The sequence below is a fragment of the Sorex fumeus genome, unplaced genomic scaffold, assembly GCF_029834395.1.
Source record: "Sorex fumeus unplaced genomic scaffold, SorFum_2.1 ptg000033l, whole genome shotgun sequence".
Classification (NCBI taxonomy): domain Eukaryota; kingdom Metazoa; phylum Chordata; class Mammalia; order Eulipotyphla; family Soricidae; genus Sorex; species Sorex fumeus.
In genome coordinates, this window is record NW_026606090.1 from 15867746 (window position 1) to 15892517 (window position 24772).

General features: G+C 47.6%; 1 protein-coding gene across 1 annotated transcript in view; it reads right to left on the reverse strand.

The window, feature by feature from the left end:
• The window catches only part of HGSNAT (heparan-alpha-glucosaminide N-acetyltransferase), a 34133-nt gene extending 25895 nt beyond the window's left edge, over window positions 1-8238 (reverse strand). The window contains exons 1-4 of the mRNA XM_056116880.1: window positions 8082-8238; window positions 3365-3480; window positions 2950-3086; window positions 2240-2361 (exon numbers count right to left, since the gene is read on the reverse strand). Of these exons, the coding sequence (XP_055972855.1) occupies window positions 2240-2361; window positions 2950-3086; window positions 3365-3480; window positions 8082-8208 (502 nt within the window). The 5' untranslated portion in view covers window positions 8209-8238. The remainder of the gene's footprint in view (window positions 1-2239; window positions 2362-2949; window positions 3087-3364; window positions 3481-8081) is intronic.
• Between the last annotated feature and the right edge of the window lie 16534 nt (window positions 8239-24772).

Consider the following 24772-nt stretch of genomic DNA (forward strand, 5'->3'; position numbering starts at 1 on the left):
ACATCAGGAGAGACAAAGGCTGAGGGGACACTAGAAACTAAAAACATGGCAACTAAATGCCGAATGAGTTTCTGATTGGATTCTGACCCAGGAAAGGAACAACTAGAGAAATCTGAAAATCTTCAGATGAGATTATTGTATGAGCACGAAGCTACCAGTGTTAGTAACTTTATAAAATTGTCCACCATTATGTAGTTTAAAGGTATAGAGGAAGCAGGCTGAAGCGTACGTAGTAACTATTTTGCAAAGTTTCTATTAAAATATTGCAAACTTTTTAAGTTATTAAAAACAGACCTCCAGTTACATCACTACAATGTTATACAGAATAATAATCCTCCAGCTAACATTGAGTCCACATCCTAAATTTTCCAGTGGTCTGAGAAGTATTTTTGTAGTTCTTCAAGTAAGGATCCAAACAAGATTTGCATCTTACATTTACCCCGAGTGGTTCTTCAATCTCATTTAGCCATAAGTAGCCACTGGCTCTTTTATTTTTATAATGTATTGAATCAGCATGAAATTCAAAGTCACTGTTACCTATGACTGAGTTTCAGCCATATAATATCTGGCACCCGGCCCTTCACCAGTGTCCACTGTCCTCCACCCATGCCCAGGGCAGACACTTTTTCTTTTCTTTATCACTTTACCTCCTTTCCTTTTGGTGCCCATTTCCTGCCTACAGTGACCTCCTCTCCCTACCACTGTCATCATGATCCCTTCTCTGTCCTACTCCATCCCCTCACTGTGGCAAGCTGACTGCTAAGGATCCCGTTCTCCTGGCCTTCATTTTTATTGTCTTTAGGCATTATTTTCCTACCTTGTTTCTTTATATCCCATAAATGAGTTCAATCATTCCCTGTCCATCCCTACCCCTTTCATTACACTCAGTATGATACCCTTCAGATCCATCCATGTACCTGCAAAATTTCATGACTTCATCTTTTCTAAATGCTAGGTTTAGATATATAGATATGCCATTGTGTAGATGTATCATAGCTTCTCTCTCTACCCATCTGTTCTTGGGCAATTGGGTTGCTTCCGGATTTTGGCATTGTGAATGCAATGTACACAGGAGAGCATATGCCTTTTCTGTATTGTGTTTTGAGACCTTAGGGTTATATTCCCCAGAATGGAATTGCTGGGTTATATGGAAGCTCAATTCCTAGTTTATTGAGAAATTTCCACTTTCTCCTTAAAAAGTTCCACTTTCTCCTAAAGAAAGCTTCTTAGGTGTAACTGTATCCTGCCCACTGTGCTACCTCAGAAACGTCTCTGCCAGCAGGATGGTGTCCATGCGAATGCTGCACGGGGAAGCCTGGCCTTCCCCAAGGAAGGTCCTCTTTCATATCATGGTTTTGGGCTTTTCTTTTTGACCAAATGAATTATTAGGAGTTGAAAACAAAGCTAATACAATGCTTATACAAATGTTCTCTAAAGAACTTACCTTCATCAACTAGGACTATTTGATTAGCTAAAATAGAGCTAAAACAGGAAGGGAAGCCTAACATTCTTCTCTCAATGACGACTTACCCAAGTTATTATCAAATGCCTGTACTACCTCCAAAGGTACTGTTTTTGCCTGGAAAAAGGGACCTTGCTTGCCAGAATAACATGACAAATGCACTGGTTTTTGTATACTCAATATGGTTCCATTCATTACTATTTTTAATACCTAAATCATTCCATATTGGTGCTTCCATTTTGCTCTTCTTTTCTTTTGACATGACCCCACGGTCTTCAAGAGCTTTCCTGTGAACAGTACTTTCAAATTTCCCAGGGATTTTTGTATTACCAAATTTAGGCTCGGAGTAACATACTTTCTTAGCAGAGCTATTCAGGAATGAATAGGCCATTCTTAACCAGGGGAGCCTCTGGTCTATCAGGGTAAGACAGCCTCTGGTCTATCAGTGTAAGACATATAGCAAACGCTAATCCTAAAATCAGGAAAGATATCTGACACTCAATTGTTCTATTTCTAGTTTCTCCCCACTTAACTTTTTTGGCTTATTTATGCTTCATTTAATTATACTCAATAACAATTATGAGAAAAAGTAGAAACGTCATACAATTTTTTGTATATCATGTAATTTTCTTGGAATATAGAAAATATGTAATAAATGCATTTAAAATATAGCATAACAGATAGCTAAATTATAATCCAGTTTTTAAATTAAGATAATGCAGGAAATAGTACTCAAGCACTCAAGCTTTTGAAAAATGAAACAAAAAATATACGTACGAAGATCACTGTCAATCGGATTCTTATTGACCAGAAGATCACACACGATTTCGCTGGCATCATTATGGTCATGGGTGACCAAGAGAGAATAGTTTCCAAATTCTCCGAATTTGTATTCCAACCTACAAAGATTATGTGAAGTTAAGAAAAAGGGTTAGGGATGGAGCGATAGTACCGTGGGTAGGGCGCTTGCCTTGCATGCAGCTGACCCGGGTTTGATTCCCAGCATCCCATATGGTCCCCCGAGCACCGCCAGGAGTAATTCCTGAGTGCAGAGCCGGGAGTAACCCCTGTGCATCATCCGGTGTGACCCAAAAAGAAAAAAAAAAAAGAAAGAAAAAGGGTTAGATTAAGAAATTGAATTATGGGCCAGATACACAGTGCAGGAGGTAAACTTGCCTTGCTCGCAGTGAACCCAAGTCTGATCCCTGGCACCCCCTCTAGTCCCACCATAACCTGTGTACAGAGCCAGGAACAAGCCCTGAACACAGCAGGGTATGGCCCCAAACAAAACAACGAAAGGAAAAAGGAATTAAATGAGGAGTTAGATTTTAGTCATGTCACCAAGGCACAGTGATCTGCATTCTTTGAACAGAAAAGGAATATAGAGAAAAATATTTAAATACCTTCAAATATTTTAACATTTGAAAGCTATAATGCACACAGGAAAAAAATTAGAGAGCAAAGTCTACATTTGACCTGCTACAAACCTGCAAAGCTCTTTCCGTCCCAGAGTGTCATTAAGCTGCAGGAGGGATTTGTGCTGGGTGCTCACGGCCACGGCTGCAGTGCTCAGCTTCCCCGGCTTCCCGCTCCGGTAAACACTGGCCAGAACCTGAGGCAAGCACTAGAAAATACAAGCCCGAACACAGGGTCAGGGGGTCGCAGTCTGCTGGCTGTCAGAGGACACAGAGAGGACCTCATACAGCCTCCAGACTTCAGACCCCCAACTCTGGACACATCTTTTTAAATTAATTCATTAATTTGTTTTTATTATTTTAGTGTTTTTCATTTGTCCATTTTCTCCCCCACCTAGAAACAGAAGTTCCCACGTGCAGGGCTTAAAAGCCGAGAACACTGAGGAACACTTCGCACCAGTCCTAGAGCAAACAGAACCAGACGTACGCGGTGACAGCGTTCCGAGGTCCAGTAGACGGTCAGATTGGTCTTGGGCAGTTCATTCTGGATGAGCAGCAAAGCCTGGTCCATCTTCAGCTCCACGTGACTTTTTTTGTCTACATCTAAATGAGAATTAGAAAAAAATTTTTTTTCCTAAAAGGGCCAAAGGAAAAAGCAAAGCATCTGTCGGACAAGACTAAGACGGGGATACCAGTGTGTCTCCACAGACACGCTTCTCCACCACCTGTGCACAAAGGCCCAAACGTGCATGATCGTGCGTGCGTGCATGTGTGCGCGCGCACACACACATACACACACACTCACTCTCTCTCTCTGTCTCTGTCTCTGTCTCTCTCTCATGTGCAGGCACTCTCCCCTGTGCCTAAGTACCTCCTCATCTTCGTTGCCTAAAAGGCTGTGGAAGGCCTCCCGTTGGCGGCAGGCATGGCACTAGCAGCTCTGTATCTGTGCTGAGATGAGCCTCCTGAGCTGATTATGTTCTCCCTTTCACACATTAAGAACGTTCCCAAAGACTAGATGACTGCCCCAGCAGCTGGAGACAAGGACAGCACCCAGAACTTCCAAGTCTCTCATTTAATCTTATTTCCAACATCCATGTTGCTGATTTCTGCCTATCATAAAAATAGAAAAGATGCTCTGTGCATCTGAAAATGAATCTATCTGTTCTCTGATACAGTTCCTTTAGTATAGATTTCCAAGAGTGACGTTTCTCACCAAAAATAGATTTTTAAATAGCTTTTTGCACTTAGTGCCAAACTGCTGGGGATTTCAGTGTGCTGATTTGCAATGCCGATGGTGGCAATTCCCAGCTCTCAGGAGTCAGCTCAGAGGTCCGTGCTCCAGCTGTGGGTGGCTGCCTTCTTCTGCAGCCGGGGAAGCTGCAACTCTGTGCCCAAGGTCAGAAAGGTCACAGGTCAGCCTCCTGATTGACAGCTCGGCTCGCCAGCTCCAGGAGAAAGATTCTGTGGCCCTACCTGGCCCTTCCTGGCAGTCACAGATTACTCTTCATTTACTTTCTCTCTTTATCAACCAAGAAATGCATCAAAAATACCTGTGATTATTTTAGTTTTTAATTAAGAATTGGGCTGGAGCCACAGCACAGCGGGTAGGGCGTTTGCCTTGCACGAGGGCAATTCCTCCATCCCTCTCGGAGAGCCTGGCAAGGAACCAAGAGTATCCCGCCCACACGGCAGAGCCTGGTAATCTCCCCGTGGCATATTTGATATGCCAAAAACAGTAACAAGTGTCACAATGGAGACGTTACTGGTGCCCGCTTGAGCAAACAGATGAACAATGGGAGGATAGTGTTGCTACTACTAGTAATTAAGAATTACCAAGCTTGCATGTTTTCAAAATTATTTAGCATTAATATTTCCTTTTATAAGAATTATTGAGATGTTAACCCAAGGTGTCAGTATTCTTAGGTATTTATGCAGATTTTTTCCCGTTTTTGGTGGAAGGGAGGTAAGACATGGGCACGGTGGTGGGATTACTCATTACTCAGAAATTACTTCTGGCTGTGTCCAGGGTCACTTCCAATGGTGCTCAGGAGACCGTATGTGCTGGGGACCAAATCAAAAGACGTGAGTCATGTGTTGTCAGTGCGCAGTCTCTCGTGTGCAAAGCCTGTGCGTCAGTGCTAAGCACTCTCTCCCTCTCTCCCTCTGCAATTCCTTTACAGAGCACAGCTTCTAATTCTCTGTCCTAGGGGCTAGAAAGCTAGTAGTGGGTCAGGTCCTTGCCTTGAAGGCCACAGGTCTGTCTGGGTTAAATTCCTGGCACCCCAAGTGGTCCCGCCCAAACACTGCCAGGAAGGATTGCTGAGTGCATATCTGAGCACTGCTGGATATGGACACCCCCCCGCCCCAAAAATAATTCATTCTTTTTTTTGTACTTGTTAGATGTTTTTCATATTCTCGTTCAGTGTTGACCATTTTCTTTTTCAAATTTATAGCCCATGCACTGACCATTTCTTTGTGATTGTGCTATTTATCTATCCTCTTGGGCTGGAGCGATAGCACAGCGGGTAGGGCATTTGCCTTGCACGCAGCCAACATGGCCGACCTGAGTTCGATTCCTCCGCCCCTCTCGGAGACCGGCAAGCTACTGAGAGTATCTCGCCCGCACAGCAAAGCCTGGCAAGCTACCCGTGATGTATTCGATATGCCAAACACAGTAACAAGTCTCACGATGGAGACGTTACTGGGCCCGCTCGAGCAAATCAATGAACAATGGGAAGACCGTGACCATGATCTATCCTCTTAGTTACAATAACTATTTTTAATATTCATATTTCAGGATCTCTTCTGGGGCACACACCTTAGGTTGGTAGGCTGGTACTGCTCTGGGGACCAGGGATCAAACCCAATCTCTCGTATGCAAAGCATATGGTCCAGCCTATTATGTCATCCCTCTAACCCTCAATTTCTAAGTCTTCACTGATGGATGAAGTGAGCTTTTTCATTCATTCATTCATTCATTCATTCACGTGTGTGTGTGTGTGTGTGTGTGTGTGTGTGTGTGGTATTAGGAACAGAATCCAGGACAGAAATCCTACTGACAAAACAAGTATTCTAAAACTGAACTACGTCCCTGACGCACTTTCTTTACTGAGTAACACTGGCATATACGTATAGTGCTGTAGACTTAACTCGTGCCTTTTCATACCTCTTCCAAGAAAAAGCTGTCACATCACACCCACTGTAACCTCCTATCTGACCACCTCCACAATCCCCCTTTAGAAACTTCAGTACAAAGTTTAAATTCGGGATTTAAGCTTGGTTTATTGGTTTAGTCATGCTGTGTTTTATTTTCTATATGAATGAGATCTTCCAGTTGTCATTCTCATTCTTTTTGCTCAGCAAAACACCATCCAACACCACTCATGTGTTTAATAAACAGCAAAATTTCACATTCCCTAATGGCTGAACAGTATTTCACTGTGTATCTACATTCCATATTTCCTTTAGTCATTAATCACTGGGTATTTGGGTGATTATCATAACTTAAATGTAAAATTCTTTTTATACTGACATTTTCCCGGATGGAGCGATAGCACGTCAGTAGGGTGTTTGCGTTGCACGCGGCTGACCCAGCCGACCCGGGTTCGATTCCTCTGCCCCCCCTTGGAGAGCCTGGCAAGCTACCGAGAGTATTTTGCATGCACGCAAAGCCTGGGAAGCTACCCATGACGTATTCGATATGCCAAATACAGAAACAAGTCTCACAATAGAGACGTTACTGGGCCCACCAGAGCAAATTGATGAACAACGGGAGGACAGTGCTACAGTGCAGAGCTACTGACACTTTCCACTGGAATTTTAGATTTTGAAAGTCCCTAATTCCCAATATTACTATTTTATACAACGTATATGGACAGGCCATATCAATTCTGGCCAAACAGAATTACCTGGAAGCCAAAAAAATAAAATAAAATAACAAGCCTACCAATGCCCACAACATCAGTTAATTGGGTCTATGTCTCACCAGCGTAAGTTTTATATTTCCTCCAAAAACAACAACATCAAAACCTGCCAAGTGAGTCACTGCGCAGCCATCCCTAAGACAGCACAGGGCGCAATGAGCGGGAGCCTAAGGATTTCATGCCTTTAGGCTTCACCAAATCATTCCAACGTAACGATTTTTTTAAAATTCATATGCAAACAATACAATTCCTGAGCATCCAAAATGCCTAAAATGAACCTGATGCTGTTTCAGTAAAGAGCTGCCCGGCGTTAGGAACGCGAGGAGTGTGGGCCGTCCTCATGCTCCTGCCCTATCCCGGGGGCAGGGAGGAAAAGCCCCACCAGGACGCCCGGGGGCCAGACGCCCCTCGTGGCCCAGCTCTCTGCCCCTGAGCCTTTCAGCTGCTCCACTGAGCATCTCTGCCGAGAAGATTCTCGGCACATCAGGCACATCCCTGATTTTTTTTTTTTTGTATTCCTAGACTGTTCTCCTATGAAGGAGGCCTCCATCCCAGAGGGTAGGCAGGAGCAGGGCCGAGGCTCGCTGGGGTGGGCGCAGCTTCCCGAAGATTCCAGGAGGACCTGTAGAGGGCCCGGGCTGCCCCCTCCCCTAAAGCGGCATCTGTCTGCGGCCAGTGTGCTGTCCGTCCCTAGGCCTGTCCGCTAGGCGATGCAGAAGCTCCTCGTAGGGACGACCCCCGAGACCCTCCCGGGCCCCGCGACCCTCCGGGATGGCCCTGAACTGCCGCCGCTAAGCCTCCGGAATGGGGACCCTCCAGGCCCCCCGAGATTCTCCGGGACGCCGACACCCCTCGTGACCCTCTGAGGCCCTCCGACGCACCCGAAGTCCCTTCGAGGCCCCCCCCGAGACCCTCCGACGCACCCCCAACACCTCCGGAGACTCTCCGACACAACCCCAGACACCCGAGAGTCCCCGAAACCCTCCGACCCCCAACCCCGAGACCCTCCGACGTCCCCCGAGGCACCCCGGGGCGCCGCGACCGCACCCCTCAGTGCGGAGCCCTCGTCCCCGGGTCTCGGGGCGGCCCAGCGGGGACCCCAGTTTCCTGCCCCGGCAGCTCTGGGCGGCGGAGCGCCCCGGAGACCCACCCCGGGCCCCACGGCGACCCCTTCCTCGTAAGGCCCCGCCGCTGGGTCCAGGTTTCGCGCAGACTCCCCTCCCCACCCCCACCCCCCGCGGCAGGAGCCCCTCGGGCCACGGCCGCCGCGGGACTCACCTCGGGGCTGCGCGGCGTCGGCGTCCGGCTCGGGGGGCGCGCCCGGGGCCAGCAGCGAAGCGCTGAGCACGGACGCGGTGAGTAGCAGCGCGGCCAGCGGTCGACCCGGGGCCCACACGCCGCCCATGCCCGCCGCCGCCGGGGACGGCGCCGGGGACGGCGCCGGGGACGGCTCCAGGGATAGAGTCCAGGCCAAGACCGAAGGCAGCTCTGCTCCGATCAGCTCTGATCAGCTCTGCTCCGGCCGCGCTGCCCGTCTGCGCCGTCACCGCCGTCAGCCTGCGTCACCGCGGCCGCCCGCCCCGCCCCCGCCTTGCTCGCCCCGGCCCTCCCCGCCGCCCGCCCTGTCCGGCTCTGCCCGCCCCGGCCTTCCCCCCACCCCCCGCCCCGGTCCGCGGCCCCCGCCCGCCCCGGCCCTCCCCCCAACACCCCCCGCCCCCGCCTTCCCCTCGCCCGCCCCGCCCGGGCCAGCCCGCCCCGGCCCGCCTCGGCCCTCCCCTGCCCTCCGCCCCTCCCGCCTCCCCCGCCAACCCAGGCGAGTCTCCAGCCCCGGGCCCTGGGCTGCCGCCGCGAAGCCATACAGTCCTCAGCCCCGCCAGGCCTAGCCGGAAGGTCCAAGCGCCTGCAAGAGTCCCCGGCTGGAGGCCGCGGGCACTGCATGCCGCAAGGCCAGCCTGGACACTGGACACGAAGGGCCGGAAGGGCAGCGCGTGCAGCCGTGCCCACTGCAAGGGCCAGTGGGGAGAAGCCCGCCTGGAGGGAGTGTGCAGCCTGGGGTGGGCACGGACAGAGATCAGTGTCTCCGCGTGCATGGCGTGTTCGGGAAGGCTTCCAGAACTCTCTGGGCATTTTCCCGGAGAAGGGAGGCAGAAGGCTCCCATCAGGTGGAAGGACTTCTGCAGAGGTCCACGAAAGCGCTCTCAGGGGAGAATGCCGAGCCCCAGCTGCCTGCCCCAGCTGCCTGCCGCAGGATCCGTTTCCCAGGAACGTGGTGGGCTTCCTCCCGAGGGCAGTGCCCGGGGCCTCTTTCATCTGGGCCTGTTCTGGGGAGTCCTTTGGGTTTCAAAGCCGCTATGCTGAGACTATGTAGAAAAATGGAAAATTAAATTAAACAGCCTGACAGCATTCAGTAACTGCAGAAACAGCATGTGCTGAGAGCCACCGCGGAGCCTCACACTGCAGTTTAAGACTTGCCCACCGAGCAGATGGGCTGATGGACTAAGCACCAGGCCAGAATTTGTTAGAGCTCACTGCCGGGCCTGGTCCTTTGAGACTCCCCAAGGTGTGGTGGCACCCCTGGGGCTGCCTTAGTCCTGGAGCCAAGTCAGGTCTCCTGTTCTCCGAAAGAACACATTAGGGCCGAGGAACAATGCAGCGTGGACTACACCCGTGCCAGAGGCAGGCCCAGTCAATCCCCCCATCCCATATGATCCCCGAAGCACAGCAGAGCCTGAGTACCGAGCACAGGCGAATGTGCATGCCCCAAAATAAAGAATATACTTACATATACTTAATAAGATCATATGGAATTCCCAGATTCTAGCTAAGACAAAGAAAAAGGTGTGTCTAAATAAAGAGTTGGATTTTACTGTTATCAGCAGTTTTATTCTTTATAACCTCCAAACTGAAAATAGTCCAATGCATATCAGAGGTTGGATAGATAAATAGATTATGGTTCTTAAATATAATGGAATGCTTCTTGTTAATAAAAAATGTATGAACTACTAATAATAGCATGGATGTATACATTGTATATCTTGTATACAAAGCAAGAGAGATACCAAATGATGCATACTATAATATATGCTTTCATTTATATGAAACTCTAGGATAAAATTGTAATCTTGAAAAAGAAACCTAGGCCCAGAGAGAGAGAGAGTACAGTTGGTAGGGTGCTTGCCTTGGAGGTCGTTGACCCGGGTTTGATTCCTAGCATATAGTTTGCAGAGCACCACCAGGAGTGTTTTTTGAGTGCATGGCCAAGAATAATCAGCATCGCCAGGTGTGCCCCCCCCCCAAAAAAAAGAGGGAGAGAGAAAGGAAGGAAGGAGGGAGAGAAGGAGGAAAGTGGAAAGGAAGCAAGTAAGCAGCCATTACCTGGCATCAGTAGTGAGAGAAGAACTGGATGAGATGGGGTACATAGAAATTTCCAGGTGATAGAAATATTTTGTTTTTTATTTGTGGAGATGGTTACATGAGTATACAAATTATCAAATCTCATGAAAATGTTTACTTTAAATGGCTGCAGTTTATTATATATAAAGCAGTTATCCTCTTGGAAAATCAGAGATTAATTAGACAAAAGAACTAATACTATAGTGATTGGGCTGGAGCGATAGCACAGCGGGTAGAGCGTCTGCCTTGCACGCAGCCAACATGGCCGACCCGAGTTCGATTCCTCCGCCCCTCTCGGAGAGCCCAGCAAGCCACCGAGAGTATTCAATATGCCAGACACAGTAACAACAAAGTCTCCAATGGAGACGTTACTGGGCCCGCTGGAGCAAATCGATGATCAACGGGAGGGCATTATTATTCATTATTCACTATAATGATTCTGACAGATAAGGTCCTTATGTGCATACATTTTGACTGTCTTGATTGAGGAAAAGATAGGAGCAAGAGAAATAAAGTAACGTCTTACTGACGCAAAGGTTGGGGCAAGAGAGTGATTTAGCAATCAAAAGTGAGCACTTGTTTAGGAAGACACTGATAAGCAGACATTCTGAAAAATAAGAACTGATAAAAAATGGCTGGTTCAGAGCCCTTGCCACACCCACCCATACACACACATGAACAGCAACAGACAGAGGTGGAGATATAGGACTGAGGGGAAGGCATTGGCCTTGTAGGCAACCGGCTAGGGTTTGATCTCCGGCATCCCATGTGATCCCCTAAGCACCACAGAAGTAATTTCTGAGTGCAGAGACAGAGTAAGCCCTGTGAATTGCCAGCTGTGACACAAAAAGATCAGCAGGCTGAATCAACAGGCACTTCTGATGTTCTGATAGCATACCTCTATAATGCAGTGTCAGTTGGGGCATCCTTCCTAGATATGAACAGGTTCAACGCCATCCCTGTAAAAATACCAATGAAATGTTTTAAGAATAGGGGAAAAAAGACAATTTAAAAATTGTATGGAACCACAAAAGAACTCAAACGGCCAAAGCAATTCTGAGAGAAAAGAAGCAAAAAGGGAGAAAAGAAGCGTAAAGGAGGCATCAGGCTAGCTGAGTTCAGTCTATATATTGCAAAGTGATTAAAAACAGGCACACAAAAAATATAGAACAGATGGGTCGGAGCTAACAGACAGTGAGCAGGGTACTTGCCCTGCATGCAGCTGACCTGGATTCAATCCTTGGCACCCCCCCACCCCATAGTCCCCCAAGCCTTCCAGAAATAATCCCTGAGCAGGGAGCCAGGAGTAAGCCCTGAGCATCATGGAGTGTGGATCAAAAACAAAAATAAAATAAATAGAAATAACAGCGGTAGGGCGTTCGCCTTACAAGCGGCCAACATGGCCGACCCGAGTTCGATTCCTCCGCCCCTCTCGAAGAGCCCGGCAAGCTACCGAGAGTATTCGATATGCCAGACACAGTAACAACAAAGTCTCCAATGGAGACGTTACTGGGCCCGCTCGAGCAAATCGATGATCAACGGGAGGGCCTTTACTTTTTACTTACTTAAATGCACACATTTAGGACCATGTAATCTATAATAACAAAGTCAAGTCCACAAAAGAGATGCTTCTTCCACAAAGGTTGCTGGGAAAACTGGATAGTCACACACGAAAAATAAATTTGGAAAAGAAAGATGGCGGCCGCACGGGAGCCTTGTGGAAAGCGGGTTTGAGCCGGGCTCGGGGGAGCGGCGGGGACCTCATGGGAAGGGGGGCTTTGTGGGCCGTCCCCCACGCCCCACCGGGGTCGCCAGCTGCCCCCCACGAGCGGCTCTCCGGCACGGCCACGGCCCCGGAGGCACAAGGGCTTAGCACAGAGAACCAGCCGCTTGGAGCAGAAAAGCAAATGGACTTGTGTTGATCCGCGCCACCAAGCTGCCCGGAGGGGGAAGGGCGTTGACCGGCCCACCCGCTCCTCTCTGGAAAGAAAGATGGCGGCCGCACGGGAGCCTTGTGGAAAGCGGGTTTGAGCCGGGCTCGGGGGAGCAGCGGGGACCTCATGGGAAGGGGGGCTTTGTGGGCCGTCCCCCACGCCCCACCGGGGTCGCCAGCTGCCCCCCACGAGCGGCTCTCCAGCACGGCCACGGCCCCAGAGGCACAAGGACTTAGCACAGAGAACCAGCCGCTTGGAGCAGAAAAGCAAATGGACTTGTGTTGATCCGCGCCACCAAGCTGCCCGGAGGGGGAAGGGCGTTGACCAGCCCGCCCGCTCCTCTCTGGAAAGAAAGATGGCGGCCGCACGGGAGCCTTGTGGAAAGCGGGTTTGAGCCGGGCTCGGGGGAGCGGCGGGGACCTCATGGGAAGGGGGGCTTTGTGGGCCGTCCCCCACGCCCCACCGAGGTCGCCAGCTGCCCCCCACGAGCGGCTCTCCGGCACGGCCACGGCCCCAGAGGCACAAGGACTTAGCACAGAGAACCAGCTGCTTGGAGCAGAAAAGCAAATGGACTTGTGTTGATCCGCGCCACCAAGCCTGCCCGGAGGGGGAAGGGCGTTGACCGGCCCGCCCGCTCCTCTCTGGAAAGAAAGATGGCGGCCGCACGGGAGCCTTGTGGAAAGCGGGTTTGAGCCGGGCTCGGGGGAGCGGCGGGGACCTCATGGGAAGGGGGGCTTTGTGGGCCGTCCCCCACGCCCCACCGGGGTCGCCAGCTGCCCCCCACGAGCGGCTCTCCGGCACGGCCACGGCCCCGGAGGCACAAGGACTTAGCACAGAGAACCAGCCGCTTGGAGCAGAAAAGCAAATGGACTTGTGTTGATCCGCGCCACCAAGCTGCCCGGAGGGGGAAGGGCGTTGACCAGCCCGCCCGCTCCTCTCTGGAAAGAAAGATGGCGGCCGCACGGGAGCCTTGTGGAAAGCGGGTTTGAGCCGGGCTCGGGGGAGCGGCGGGGACCTCATGGGAAGGGGGGCTTTGTGGGCCGTCCCCCACGCCCCACCGGGGTCGCCAGCTGCCCCCCACGAGCGGCTCTCCAGCACGGCCACGGCCCCAGAGGCACAAGGACTTAGCACAGAGAACCAGCCGCTTGGAGCAGAAAAGCAAATGGACTTGTGTTGATCCGCGCCACCAAGCTGCCCGGAGGGGGAAGGGCGTTGACCGGCCCGCCCGCTCCTCTCTGGAAAGAAAGATGGCGGCCGCACGGGAGCCTTGTGGAAAGCGGGTTTGAGCCGGGCTCGGGGGAGCGGCGGGGACCTCATGGGAAGGGGGGCTTTGTGGGCCGTCCCCCACGCCCCACCGGGGTCGCCAGCTGCCCCCCACGAGCGGCTCTCCAGCACGGCCACGGCCCCAGAGGCACAAGGACTTAGCACAGAGAACCAGCCGCTTGGAGCAGAAAAGCAAATGGACTTGTGTTGATCCGCGCCACCAAGCTGCCCGGAGGGGGAAGGGCGTTGACCAGCCCGCCCGCTCCTCTCTGGAAAGAAAGATGGCGGCCGCACGGGAGCCTTGTGGAAAGCGGGTTTGAGCCGGGCTCGGGGGAGCGGCGGGGACCTCATGGGAAGGGGGGCTTTGTGGGCCGTCCCCCACGCCCCACCGAGGTCGCCAGCTGCCCCCCACGAGCGGCTCTCCGGCACGGCCACGGCCCCAGAGGCACAAGGACTTAGCACAGAGAACCAGCTGCTTGGAGCAGAAAAGCAAATGGACTTGTGTTGATCCGCGCCACCAAGCCTGCCCGGAGGGGGAAGGGCGTTGACCGGCCCGCCCGCTCCTCTCTGGAAAGAAAGATGGCGGCCGCACGGGAGCCTTGTGGAAAGCGGGTTTGAGCCGGGCTCGGGGGAGCGGCGGGGACCTCATGGGAAGGGGGGCTTTGTGGGCCGTCCCCCACGCCCCACCGAGGTCGCCAGCTGCCCCCCACGAGCGGCTCTCCGGCACGGCCACGGCCCCGGAGGCACAAGGACTTAGCACAGAGAACCAGCCGCTTGGAGCAGAAAAGCAAATGGACTTGTGTTGATCCGCGCCACCAAGCTGCCCGGAGGGGGAAGGGCGTTGACCAGCCCGCCCGCTCCTCTCTGGAAAGAAAGATGGCGGCCGCACGGGAGCCTTGTGGAAAGCGGGTTTGAGCCGGGCTCGGGGGAGCGGCGGGGACCTCATGGGAAGGGGGGCTTTGTGGGCCGTCCCCCACGCCCCACCGGGGTCGCCAGCTGCCCCCCACGAGCGGCTCTCCAGCACGGCCACGGCCCCAGAGGCACAAGGACTTAGCACAGAGAACCAGCCGCTTGGAGCAGAAAAGCAAATGGACTTGTGTTGATCCGCGCCACCAAGCTGCCCGGAGGGGGAAGGGCGTTGACCAGCCCGCCCGCTCCTCTCTGGAAAGAAAGATGGCGGCCGCACGGGAGCCTTGTGGAAAGCGGGTTTGAGCCGGGCTCGGGGGAGCGGCGGGGACCTCATGGGAAGGGGGGCTTTGTGGGCCGTCCCCCACGCCCCACCGAGGTCGCCAGCTGCCCCCCACGAGCGGCTCTCCGGCACGACCACGACTCCAGGGCACAGAAACCAATCTCTTAACTAGCTAACTTTTAATAGAAATTCTTCCAGGGTCAATAAGTAAAATAGCAGAAATTCAAAACCGCGCGGCCGCTATTGCGGCCGCGCGACATCATTTTATTCTTAAACCAAGTTGTAGAAAGCAAATCATTTCACAACGCTGTTTCAGCATGTCTGATTGGGGGAGGGGTGGGTCGTAAACTCTAAACAATAATTGTGCATCTTCTATCGAAATAATCTATCTAGTCAAAGTAGATAGAGTATTAACTAGAACTCATCTGCCTCACAAAGAATTGGGAGGGGTGGGAGGTGGGGGTCTATTGGGGTTCGGGGTTAAAAATGAGTATTGGTAAAGGGAAATGTGTTTGGTATCTACATGACTGAGACCTAAACCCGAAAGCTCTGTAACTTTTCCCACAGTGATTCAATAAATAAATAAATTATAAAAAAAAAAAAAAGAAAAGAAAAATAAATTTGATGACTATTTTACACCACGCACAAAAATTAGATCAACATGAATTAAAAGCTTATATATCAGACACAAACCAATAAAATACATATAAGGAACCATAGGTAATACACTCTAAGACCTCAACACGAGGGATGCCAAAGATGCCTGTACACTAACAATGGAAACTAAAGAAAAAATGGGAGAGAGGAACTCAGGGTTAAATCTCTATACAAATTTTTACCACAGAAACAAAAGGCCAGCTAAGTTGGGAGGAAATATCTTCACATCATATGTCTGCCAAGGGTTTACTATTCAAAATAGAGGAAAAACTCCATAACAACAACAAAAAAGCAACCCAATTTTTTTTTCTTTTTGGGTCACACCCCGCAATGCACAGGGGTTACTCCTGGCTCTTCACTCAGGAATTAGTCCTGGCGGTGCTCAGAGAATCAAACCTGACAACCCAATTTTTAAAATGGGTAAAAGACATTTAAAAAAAACACTGGTTCGTCCCCAATGCTGTGCCAGTCTTCTTCCCATCCCAGTTAAGTTAACCTGTCAGTATTCGAACACGGGATTTGGCTTTCTCCCTGCATGTGCCCCAGGCATCCTCTAGGACCCTGAGACAGCTAGCATCTCTGAGCCTCTTCCTGTTCATCCCCAATGCTGTGCCACTGTGCAAGTCCTCTTCCCCTCCCAGCTGGTACCCGCCCCCCCCACACACACCCCAGATACCCGTGGGGGTGTGGCCCCTTCAGAAGTGGGCGTGGCTTATTTAGAAGTGGGAGTGGTCTAATTTTAGGCAGGCAGTCATCACGTGGCCAGAGGTAGTTTAGTCATACCAAGAAATCTAGTGTAACATCTCAGTCCCCACACCTCCACACCAACATAAAGAAGCAACGCATATCCCCGCCACGTGGGGAGGATGATGAAGAGTCCAGAAGCCTCAGTAGGTGCTACTCACCTAAAGGACCTCTCTGAGAAAGAATTCAGATATGAAGTAATGAAGATGTTCAATGAACTCAATGAAACAGTCAGACAAATAAACCCAGTAACATGAGAGAAACAATCGAGAAATTACGGGAAGAAATGAGAGCAGAAATTGGAAAGCTACGCACAGAAATGTCACGAACAAAAGAATCCGTAGATGAAATAAAAAACTCAGTCTATACCCTCAACAGTAGAATGACAAGGAAGAAAAAGAAAATCTATAAAAATAGGAAAAAATGTATCTGAATCACCTATCTAAAAATTATTTGTATACAGAATATATAAAGAACTGCAGTTCAGAATAAGAAAACCTAATTTTAAAATAGGCAAGGAAAAATATTAGGAAAGGAACCTAAAAAGACATTTAAAAAAGACACTGTAAACCACAGTGTTTAGATGACTGTAAGGGGAAAATTAAAAAAATAAAACAAAAAAGCATATAGTAAGCACACGAAAAGATGTTTTTATATAAGAAAAATGCAACTCAAAGCGGCAGTAAGACACACATCTTGAAATGAAATATTGGGGTTTTTTTAAAATCTTTATTGAATATCTGTGAGATAGATTACAAAGCTGTTCATGATTGGGTTTCAGTCATACAAAGTTCCAATACCCATCCCTGCACCAGTGCACATTTCCCACCACCAATGTCTCCCGTTTCTCTCCTACCAACCCCCAAGCCCCACCTAAGAGGTTATCGTGTTTGCTCAGGGCATTCAGTATTTTTATCAGGAAGGAAAGGCTGGAAAGCTTTTTAATTGGGTGGCAGCTTTGGGGTGTGGGCGTGACTGCTGAGGCTTCCACAAGTTATAGAGAGATAGTGGAAGGTAGCCCATCTTGACCCCCATGACAGCCTGGAGATTTCAGTCACAAAACCCACATACCCGAATTTTCAGCAGATTATATCTAGGTGAGGTCCTTCCCAAGATGTTGGAGTCCGGATGGGAGCGTGGTGGTGATTTTGAATTGTAGAAGCAAGCAGCTATCCGGGGCTCTGCTTGGGCGGGCACCAGGCTGACCCCCATCCCCTGTTTACCCTGGTCTGCTCAGCCTGGCATGGATCTAAGATTAACTGCAGCTTTTGATCTCTTTTGAGATTTATTTATGGGTCTCTGAAGCAAGGCTGATAAATGAGCTTGTATGGCTGAGCTGGTGGTGGTTTGTGGGCGTGGCTCCCACATACCTAATTTTTAGCCATTTAATTTCTCAGAAAACTTGGTCCTGAGTTGTTGGGGTCCAGCCAGAGACACAGCGGCAATTTTGAGGTTTCAGGGAGCTTGAAGGCACCATCAGGCTGCTAATGCACCCGCCCAGCAGGTACACGTTGACCTGTTGGAGGCACCACACCCTCTCAAATTTAATATTGTTAAGATGTCACTTTTATGCAAAGTAATTTACAAATTCAGTGCCATATCTATTAAACAGTACCATATCTATTAAAATGGTGATTTTTGCTTATTTTGTGGGAGATTGTTTTGGTTTGTTTTCAAGTCATATGTGGGGTACTGGGGGGGGGTACTTCCAGCTCAATGCTTAGGGATTGCTCCTAGCTATACTCTGCATAAATCAGTGCAACAAATTCAGAACATTATCAAAACCCTACAGATGTGTTAGACATATTTAATAGTGTAAGATTTTTATGTAGACCATGTGCCTGTGAACTTGTGGTTTACACTTCAATGGTTTTAATAAAGAATCACTGAAAGTTAGACAGTCAGAAAGTTAGTGCAATGAGCTGAGCGCATGCTTTGCACGCAGGAGGCCAGCATTCACCCCATCACTGCATGATCCCCAGAACACAACCAAGAGCAACCCTCAAGCACTGAACCCAGAGTGTAAAGCAAAACTAAGAAAAAAAAAATCACTGTAATATCCTAATTAGGAATTTTTTTTAACCTACAGAAGATAGGCAAACTATGTGAACAATCATAAACTATGAATAATATTTCAATGATTATATAACTTCATACAGTCTCTTCTGTAGTCTATATATTTTTTGAATCATAATTCATAGTTCATTGTTCTCTTTTAAATTAAAAAAATTTTTTTTCAAGGACATGGTAGATTTCTTTTTTGGTGGGGATGGGGAGTTTGGGCCACACCCAGTGGTGCTCAGGGGGCTCTGCACTCAGGAACCAAATGGAATGTTGGAGATTGAACCCAGATCGACCACGTGCAAGGCAAATACCCTACCCTACTATCACTCCAGTGTCTTTTTAAAAATTCTTTACAAATTTATTCATGACTGAGTTTTAGTCATACAGTGTTTTAACACCTATCCTCTTCCCCATTGTACATTTTCTACCATCAATGTCCCCAGTTTTTGCCGGTTTTTATAATATTTTTTAAAATGCATATGCTTAATGTCAGCATAATCATTAGAGAAGTTCCATATTTTAATTCATGGGTTTTATTTACAATATGCTACCAAACAGCAAACAGGAATAAGAAAATGAAAGGAAATGGAATATGTGTATGGCAGGGGTGGGGGTGCGGGATACCTTCCTGATTGGGGATTTTTTTAAGTGCAGATCCAGACATTTCAATGAGAAGTAAGCCTCTCATGGAGGTCTGGCTTTGTTTTGTTTGTTCTGAGTGGTGCAGAAAGCCCCGGGACAAGCATAGCTGCTAGCTATGTTTGTGAGCAGCTAGGTGGAAATGCAGCCTAGCCTCTATGTTTTTGTTTGTTCGGGTTTTTTTTTTCTTTTTCGGTGACACCTGGCGATGCACAGGGGTTATTTCTGGCTTTGTACTCAAGAATTACTCCTGGCGGTGCTCCGGGGACCATATGGGATGCTGGGAATTGAACCCTGGTTGGCCGTGCGTGCAAGGCAAACACCCTACCCGCTGTGCTATCACTCCAGCCCCAAAGCCCCGTATTTTCTTTCTTTCTTTCTTTCTTTCTTTCTTTCTTTCTTTCTTTCTTTCTTTCCTTCCTTCCTTCCTTCCTTCCTTCCTTCTTTCCTTCCTTCCTTCCTTCTTTCTTTCTATTTTATTGAATCACCGTGAGAAAGTTATAAGCTTTCATGTTTGGGTTACAATCACACAATGATTAAACACCCATCCCTCCACCAGTGCACATTCCCTACCACCAATCTTCCCAGTATAGCCCCCCTTCCTCCCCCTCCCCCGCCTCCATTCCCCATATTCTCTCTCTACTTTTGGGCATTATGGTTTGCAATACAGACACTGAGAGGTCATCATGTTTGGTCCATTACCTACTTTCAAAGGCACACATCTCCCATCCCGACTGATTGCTCCAGCCATCATTTTCTTAGTGATCCCTTCTCTATTCGATCTGCCTTCTCCCCCAGCTCATGAGGCAGGCTTCCAGCTATGGGGCAACACTGGGGAGATTGGTGGTGGGGAATGTGCACGGGTGGAGGGATGGGTGTTTGATCATTGTGTGATTGTAACCAAAACAAGAAAGCTTGTAACTTTCTCACGATGATTCAATAAAATTTTTTTACAAAATGCAAAACCTCTTATTTTCAACATAGCTCTGACCCTCAACACACACACCATACCTGGTGACCCCTGATTTAATGCCTTTCAGGTTCACTTGTCCAAGAAAATGTCCCTTTTCCTGTTAAGGATGCGCCTTCGTATCTGGAATGTAAACTAATAGGACTGGAACATTCAACCAATTCTTATGGATTTCTTTTTTTTTTCTTTTTTGGGTCACACCTGGCAATGCACAGGGGTCACTCCTGGCTCTGCGCTCAGGAATTACCCCTGGCGGTGCTCAGGGGACCATATGGGATGCTGGGAATCGAACCCGGGTCGGCCGCGTGCAAGGCAAACGCCCTACCCGCTGTGCTATTGCTCCAGCCCCAATTCTTATGGATTTCAGTCCATAGCTTACTCCTACCTTTCAAGGTTTATTTTAAGGACTTTCCAGAGTTCTGAGGTACAAATGGCCTTCTTTTATTTCTGTACTTAGATATTTAGATTGCTTGAAGATATTTATATGTATGTGGGATATTAAGTGTAGGACTTCAGTTAAATTTGAATTTCAAACAATGAATAATATATTGTTTATATCTGAACTCATTTTTTTAAGGATTTGTTTACAAAAAAATCTGAAGCATTTGAGCTTTTTAAAGTTGACAATAGAACAATGAAATTTCAGATATAATAACTCTCCTTTTAAACTTTCAATAACTTTTCCATATGTGAATATATTTAAGGAAGATCTATATTCTATAAGTTAATTTTATATAAGTTAATTTTATTCTCCACAGCGGGTAGGGCATTTGCCTTGCACATGGCCAACCCAGGTTCGATTCCTCTGCTCCTCTCAGAGAGCCTGGCAAGCTACCGAGAGTATCTCACCCACATGGCAGAGCCTGGCAAGCTCCCCGTGGCGAATTCGATATGCCAAAAACAGTAACAAGTCTCACAATGGAGACATTATTGGTGTCCGCTCGAGCAAATTGATGAATAACAGGAGGACAGTGCTACAGTGCTTTTTTTTTTTTATTAAGATGCCTTGATTTACGAAGTTGTTCCTAATAGAGTTGTTTCAGGCAGACAACGTTCCAACACCCATCACCAATGTCTCCTTCCCCACACCAGTGTTCCTAGATTCCCTGCCATCCCCTAGTCTGCCCCTGACAGGCATATAACAAAATTATTTCGTATTACTTCCTCAAACAAAAGTTAGAGAAGTGGTAAATGGAATTAAGAGAAAATAAACCAACAAAATCAATTTGTAGAGATTGATTGCTTTATTATTTTAACCTATGTAAATAAAGAAAGTCAAATCATTTAATACAAGATAGTATATTGCCTATTCTCATTTATGTAACTCAGTTTACAGCTCTGACAACTAAAATATATTGCATTAAATTTTACATTGTGCTTGGATCTTTCTGTGGTAATCTTCTCTTCCCTGTCAAAAACGAACCTTTATTGGGGCTGGAGTAATAGCACAGTGAGTAGGGCATTTGCCTTCCACGCAGCCAACATGGCTGACCCTGGTTCAATTCCCAGCATCCCATATGGTCCCCTGAGCACTGCCAGGGGTGATTCCTGAGTGCATGAGCCAGGAGTAACCCCTGAACATTGCTGGGTGTGACCCAAAAAGCAAAAAAAAAAAAGAAACAAGGCTTTATTTTTATTTGTTTTTGCCCCCTTGGGAAGCATATGATGAATTATATATTTATTGGCCAAAAAACCTTAAAAGAATGGCATATAGAATTATCAGAAAATAAAATCAATAAATGTCCATTTGTGATGATTAATTGCTGTATGCTTTCAACCTTCCTTAATCTAGTAGAAGACAGCCATATGCACCATCAGTGAGTGCCATATTCAATGCCATATGATGGGAAGTTTCTTCTGTCCTTTAAAGGCGCTCTTTTAATGCTCCTTTTTAAAAAAGGAAAAAGTGGACTTCTTCCCTTCTCTTTTTTTTTTTTTTTGGCCTTACAATTTATACCATTTTTCTAAAACCACTTTCCTTTGGTTTTAGAAAGAAGCAGGGATAAATGTGTAGGTTCCATGTTTAATCAGGTAAATATGACAAAGTAAAAGTCTTCTGTTTAAAATTTTTTAATTGAAATGACATTACACTAACCTTACATAAGTTGTTTTTCATTGAAAATCAACATGTGTATACAGTAGCACTGTTCATCACTAAGATTCAACGCTACCCTTGGCATTTGATGCTTTTGTACTGATTAGCCACTTCTCTCTCCTCTGAACAGTGCCTGTATATAAATAAGAGGAGGCCTGGATAAATCCTGTTACTGATCTCTGTACCAGAGTTTAACCTATCTGCAGATTTCTAAAGGATTAATTATTATACTTGCTCTCACAACATACAACAAGGAATAGAAAAGCAAGATTTCACATCTTAAATGATCCTCAAACAATTCAAAATCCTGCTGAAAGGCACAATGTTTATTTTTAAAATACAGGTAATACAGCAGAGAAGGGTCTGCAGCATGAGGCAGTGAAAAAGCACAGTATGGACAGGGAAAGGGTGACAATTTCATGACACACTTGGTCTGGTGCCTGCGGAGAGCTCAGTGGGGCCCTTGTCACTTCCCAGAACTGCCCACCTGCCCACCTGCCGAGGTCAGTTCCCCACGCCCTCTACAGCATCCCCAGCTAACAGCACAACTAGGGCTGGATACTCATCAAGCACGAGCACCCCAACCTGGGTCAGCAAGAAAACAAAGGGATGGGAACAATTCAAAGGAAAAACAAAATGTTTGGGTCAAAGCCAGTAAGATTTCTAGATCCCCAGGTCTCTGTGAGAATGGCTTCCTCTTGTACCTCTTCTGGAAGGACTTGACCAAGGGTGAGGCAAGCTACACGGCAGGAAATTCTCCCATGAGTCTGGAGAATTTAGCTAGACTGTGACTATTCCTAGGATTTCACTGAACTATAACACCAAACATACACTGTGCCTGAACCCTAATAGACAGAAAGCCTGGAAATAGGAAGCGTCATAGAGAAATGAGTAACAGAACCTAAAGAATTCTCCCAATGCTTTCATTTTACTTTTTATTTGTTTTTTATTTTTTAATTTTTTGCTTTTTGGGTCACACCCAGAAATGCACGGGGTTACTTATTTTTAAATTAAAAACAGAAACTATAGTTTGGGATACTATTGATTTTCTGCATGAATCATTCCAGCACCACCACTCTCCCACTGTGCCAGTGTCTGGCCTCCAGGTCCTAGTCCTCCCCCCCCCAACCCGACTCTCCTCCGCAGTGAGCCCCCTGCTGAGGACCAGTGCTCAGTTTCTATTTATTCCTGTTTCTTTGTATCCCACAAATGAGAGAGAACATTCTGTGACTGCTGTCATTTCAGAGAGGCACTCTCTTGAGCCACACAATGCGTCTGACGTAGAGCTGGGATTATGACTCAAGTCTTCTGACATTAATTTAGTATTCTTTCCTCTACATCAGGTTGCTTATTTTAACTCTATTTATAACACCCTTGTTTGAGATCAATAGTTTGCGCCAATATCAAGAGCCAGAGAAGAAAAAAATAATAATACAAGAATGACAGCAGCATCATGCAGGAAGTACCTGTAGGAATGGAAAGAGCAAAGGAACATCAATTGGGGTGGGGGAGCTCAGCTTTATTAGATATGATTCACATACCATAAAACTTTCACTTTTTACTGCAATATGTATTACCACTATATAATGTCGAGCACGGTTATCACCACTGCGGCACCCCAACCCACTGAACACATCTACTTTGCATTTGCATGAAATTGCCTATTCAGGACATTTCATATAAGTGAAGTCATACAATCGAGGCCTTCCTTTTATGACATGTTTCTTTTCCGAAGTGTGTTTCCAAGGCCTGTCCATTCTATGTTGCAGTGGGTATCAGAGATTCACTTCTTTGTATGGCTGAATAGTAGGATCTCTTTAGACATACATTCTCCTTATCCATCGCCACTGGGCAGGGTAGTTTCTTCTTTGTCTACTAGGAAGTAAGATGCTATGCACATTCATGCCCAAGTTTTTGTGTGGCTGTTTTCATTTCTCTTGGGCAGAGATTTGCAAGTGGAATTTCTTGGTCATGATAACTCTATTTTTAACTTTTTGAGGAATTGTAAGATTATTTTCCAGAGCAGCTGCACCAACCTACATCCATTCCAGCAATTTATAAGAAATCTAATTATCCACATTCTTGCCAAAAAGGATGTGTTTTGGTGTGTGTGTTTTGGTGTGTGTGTGTGTGTGTGTGTGTGTGCGCGCGCGCGTGCCACTCTGGTTGTGCTCAGGGTTTACTCCTGGTTCTGTGCTCAGAGATCACTACTGGTGGTGCTTGGGGGACCATATGTGGTGTCAGGGATTGAACGTGGGTTGACTGAATGTAAGGCAAAGCACCCTACCTAGTTCATAAAGTACTATCTTTCTGACCCAATTTTATTCATTTATTTGCTTTGGTTTGGGATTCATATCTGGTGGTGCACAGGGCTCACTCCTGGTTCTGTGAGCAGAAATGACTCCCGGCAGTGCTCTGTGGAACCACATGCAGATCTGGGGATCGAAACTAGGCAAGGATTTTACCTGCTATACTATCTCTCTGCTCCCAAAATTATTTTTCAAATTTATTCTTTTTGTTCCCCCCCACCCCATCATATTGAGAATACTGTTTGTATGATGGGGGCTGCTCACAGTTTTCAGTGTGGTGCCCACCAAGTGCTGCCCTCCATTAGTTGTGCTTATATGTGATTGCTGAGTGCGCACACTTTAGCTGTGATGTAAATCAAAACAACAAGGAGTTATCACCTCATATCAGTCAGGTTGATACATATAAAAAAAATAAAGAAAAGAAGAACAACAAAAACCAGTACTGGCATGGATGTGGGAGAAAAGAACACCTCACTGATTGCTGGTAGGAATGTCAGTTGGTTCAACCTCTTCTGAAAATAACATGTGGAGTATAACATTGGTTTGTCCTTTCTCTGTGGCCGCAGAGAGCTTGGGTTTGTTGGATTGCATCCATTCACAGTGCTCCCGAGGCACTCTCATTCCTCTATGTTTATTATTAACCTCTTCTCTGTGTTCTCTTCCCCAACCAGTTAATCACTATTTCCCCCTGAGCAGTACCTGTGACTTGTAA